Below are 3,396 nucleotides of genomic sequence, written 5' to 3'. Positions count from 1 at the left end.
TGGTATATTCAGTTTTTGGTCAATGTGGTTCCCATAAAGTTAGCAATGTTCGGGAAATTAGTGTTATTAATAGTATTCGACATTTCTGAAGCACATGATTTGGTCATGATTAAGTATATTTTATTTGCAACATTTGATCATTTTTAAGCAATTTTTAAACATATGATTAGTTTAGTTGGTTAGAGCATTTTCCCGTTAAGGCGGAAATTACGGGTTTGGGGCTTAGACAAAGACATGATTGATGGATCTCGAACCCGCAACTTCCGCATTGACGAGAGGCAATACTTTGACCAATTAAACTATTCATATACTTAAAATTTGCTTAAGAAATGCTCAATTGTTGCAAATAAAATATACTTAATCATATCCAAAACATGCTTCAACTTAAATTTATATAGTTAAAATTTGTAAACTAAAAACTTGACAAGTGTATGAGCTAATCGAATTTTACTAAGTGAATTTATGTGTTAGTTCAAATTTTAACAATAATATAAACACTTGTGAATTATCAACAATTAATTAATATAAACACAAGTGTATGAGCTAAATTCATAGGACTTTCTCCCACACATCAGAATGCATTCATATCCAAAAAAAATATGGCCATATTTAGTTTGGATACGGGTCCATTTGTAAACATATCTGACTCAATAACTATAATTAGAGAAGCGGGAGTAAAACATCTGGTGCGGACGGTGTTGGAATCTTACCATGGACCCGCATCCACGCGTCTCTCCATCGATCGGTACAAGATCTCCATTGTCGCCGTCTTCCTCTTCATGAGAAAGCTTCTTCTCGGCCAAATTCTCCGGGTAGCATCATCCCTAGCTTTGCAATTTTTCTTTGATTTTTATTGTTTCAATTCGCTGAGCTAGTTTTCTGCTAGCTCTATCAAAATTTTAACCTAGAATTTAAATCTAACAGGATTCTTGATTGTTATAATGAGAATGCTTGAATTGAATTTTGTGTGTTTAGGATATATGAATGAGTTTTAAATTCAAATAGATGCAGAGCTCTCTGAAACTGTGAAATAAGATTGAAACACTATTCTTGAACAAAGAAACTCAACAACAACAACAACAATATTGATTTTTATTATATGATGATTGATAATTATGGTGAAGTGATAATGCTTTATCAGTCATTAACCACTATAAGTATAAACAACAATGGGGCTTCTCACGTTATGTTTTCCATCAGACCATATTAGATTTGCAGATGAAGGCAGATTTGTGTTGAGATTGCTGCCTGAAACAGTCACTGTGAAAGACTGCTTCTCCTTCACGGACTTCATAGATAGAACACTTGGGGAGACCTTGACTTTGAGTTTAGATCCGTGATTTATGACAATCTTTGATTTGTATGTTGAGTTTGGGGTACCGAGGTTGGTCACGGTTCTGTTGAATGTCACAGTGAAGGAGCTATTAGATTCCGAAAGTTTAGCCGACATTGAAGGATAGTTGAGGTTTCTTGGTAAGCTCTTTCCAGTGCAAGTGATGGCTTCACCGGCGATGAGCTGAAGAGTTTTTGAAGAGTAGTTCAAACCGCAAAGAAAGGCGATGTGGTCTGCTTTGTCTAATTCATAGACGAGTCCGGGATTAAGAGCGGCTATTGGGTCAACATGTCCTGCTCCATAAGAAAACTCGGTTGATGCAACCCCGGTTCCGGTAGCATTCATCCGCCAAGCTGCAAAGATTAATTAATAAACTGTTTATGAACAGAGTTGCCAACAAAGTTATTTGCAAGACAAGATAGTAAAAGTTGGATATGAGTTTTGCAAGACAAGAAAGTTAAAGATGTATATGACTTGTTTACCAGTTGTCATGATGGCAGATTGGATCATGGAAGGAGACCATTCAGGATGAAAAGTCTTGATGTACGCAGCCACGCCTGCAACGTGTGGACAAGCCATCGAAGTTCCGGACAGAACAGAGTACTTCACATGTCTTTTATCAAACCATACCTCAGATGGTGAATTCAAAGGTGAATACGCAGCGAGAATCTCCACTCCTGGTGCTGTTACATCTGGCTGCAATACACACCACCAACCATTGTCTCTCAGGCCAGGAAATAAAATAAATAATCAAGAGCACAAAAATGTTTTACCTTTAGAATATCAACCGCAATAGTATTTGGACCGCGAGAAGAGAAGGAAGCAACTTTAGGAGCTTTCTGATTAAAGATTGCTTTACTTTTTAGAACAGTTGCTTGCGGGGACCTGAGAATACAAACACAGAGATATCAAGACAAAGTAGGGGATCTAGACCAAATGAATAATAGAGAAGATCGTTCGTTACTTTGTGGAGTTAACGTAAGAGACGACAGAGTCAAAGTCATCTTGTGACAGGGCAGAGGAGGGCTGAGGGCTAACGGAGGCATAGTCTTGGTCACCAAGATTTATGGTTCCAACAGCTATGTTTGAACTAAGTTGATATTTACTCACCAAGATTTTTCCCCTAAGCAGAGGTTCTTTAAGAAGAGTTCCATACACAAGAGGATAATTCTTTCCTTTCAAATCAAAAGCGTTCAATGATTTCCCCTGTTTAGACAAAAAACAAGAGAATCATTTGTCACTGAGAGGGACAAAGATACTATGATGATAGAAATGTGAGTGTTACTTGATACTTACGACAAGTGTCTTCCCGTTTCCGAGTACAACTTTGGTGACAAACCCACGGTTGGTGGTGCTCGCTGCAACTGTCAAGATCCACGGTGCTACACTTATGACTGAGCCCGGATCCGGACCATCGTTACCGGCTGAGTTCACAGTAAGAATCCCTTTGACCATAGCGTGAAAAGCCCCAATCGCCATTGGGTCCTTTTCGTATTTGTGGACAAAGCGTTCCCCGATAGAGATGCTGATGAGGTCAACACCGTCTGCTATCGCATCATCGAACGCCGATAGTATAGATTCATCGCTACACCCTGTCTCGCCACATGCTTTGTAAGCTGCGATTCTTGAGGCTGGAACGCCGCCTCTCGCAGTTCCATTACCGATTCCATAGTAACTTGTGTTCTCAACTGCATTTCCAGCCGCTGTGGATGCTGTGTGTGAACCGTGGCCTATGCTATCCCTAGTGCCTTCGCTTGTGTAGTCTCTTGCTCCAATCAACTTGCTGAAATATTGTAAACACATCAATCTCTGCCTACACTACTAATCTTCTGTTAGAAAAATTAAGAGAATTACTTGTTGCATGTGAAGTTTTCGCCGCCGGAGCAAACACCTTTCCATTTCTTAGGAGGAGGACCAAAGCCTTTATCAGAGAAGCTCTCGGATTCTGGCCAAATCCCACTGTCGATGACTCCAACAATCATATCACTCTCTATTGCTAAGTTACGCTTTGTATTCTTTCCTCCCTTTAGCCCCATGAAGTCCCAAGACGCCGTCGTTTGGAG

General features: G+C 39.7%; 2 protein-coding genes across 3 annotated transcripts; both read right to left on the bottom strand.

The window, feature by feature from the left end:
- Nucleotides 1-1,077: 1,077 nt before the first annotated feature.
- Nucleotides 1,078-2,181, bottom strand: LOC110228382 (subtilisin-like protease SBT4.9). 2 transcript variants are annotated; one of them, XM_021025726.1, is made up of 3 exons: nt 1,964-2,181; nt 1,816-1,890; nt 1,078-1,686 (listed from the first exon to the last, which is right to left on the bottom strand). In XM_021025726.1, the coding sequence occupies exons 2-3, from the start codon at nt 1,841-1,843 to the stop codon at nt 1,145-1,147; spliced, it is 570 nt and encodes a 189-aa protein (XP_020881385.1). In that variant the 5' UTR covers nt 1,844-1,890; nt 1,964-2,181; the 3' UTR covers nt 1,078-1,144. The 2 variants fall into 2 exon arrangements, with proteins under 2 accessions (XP_020881385.1, XP_020881379.1); XM_021025720.1 differs by having other exon boundaries at nt 1,816-2,181.
- Nucleotides 2,182-2,183: 2 nt separating this feature from the next.
- Nucleotides 2,184-3,393, bottom strand: LOC110225801 (subtilisin-like protease SBT4.9; the record flags this gene model as incomplete). Its single annotated transcript, XM_021015809.1, has 3 exons — nt 2,184-2,539; nt 2,630-3,116; nt 3,188-3,393. Coding segments are annotated over 3 exons (939 nt in total), but the record flags the coding sequence as incomplete, so codon positions are not given.
- Nucleotides 3,394-3,396: the final 3 nt, after the last annotated feature.

The sequence above is a fragment of the Arabidopsis lyrata genome (assembly GCF_000004255.2).
Source record: "Arabidopsis lyrata subsp. lyrata unplaced genomic scaffold ARALYscaffold_8, whole genome shotgun sequence".
NCBI classification, from domain to species: domain Eukaryota; kingdom Viridiplantae; phylum Streptophyta; class Magnoliopsida; order Brassicales; family Brassicaceae; genus Arabidopsis; species Arabidopsis lyrata.
Note: the sequence above shows the minus strand (reverse complement) of the source record. Positions and strands in the feature narration are given on the sequence as shown.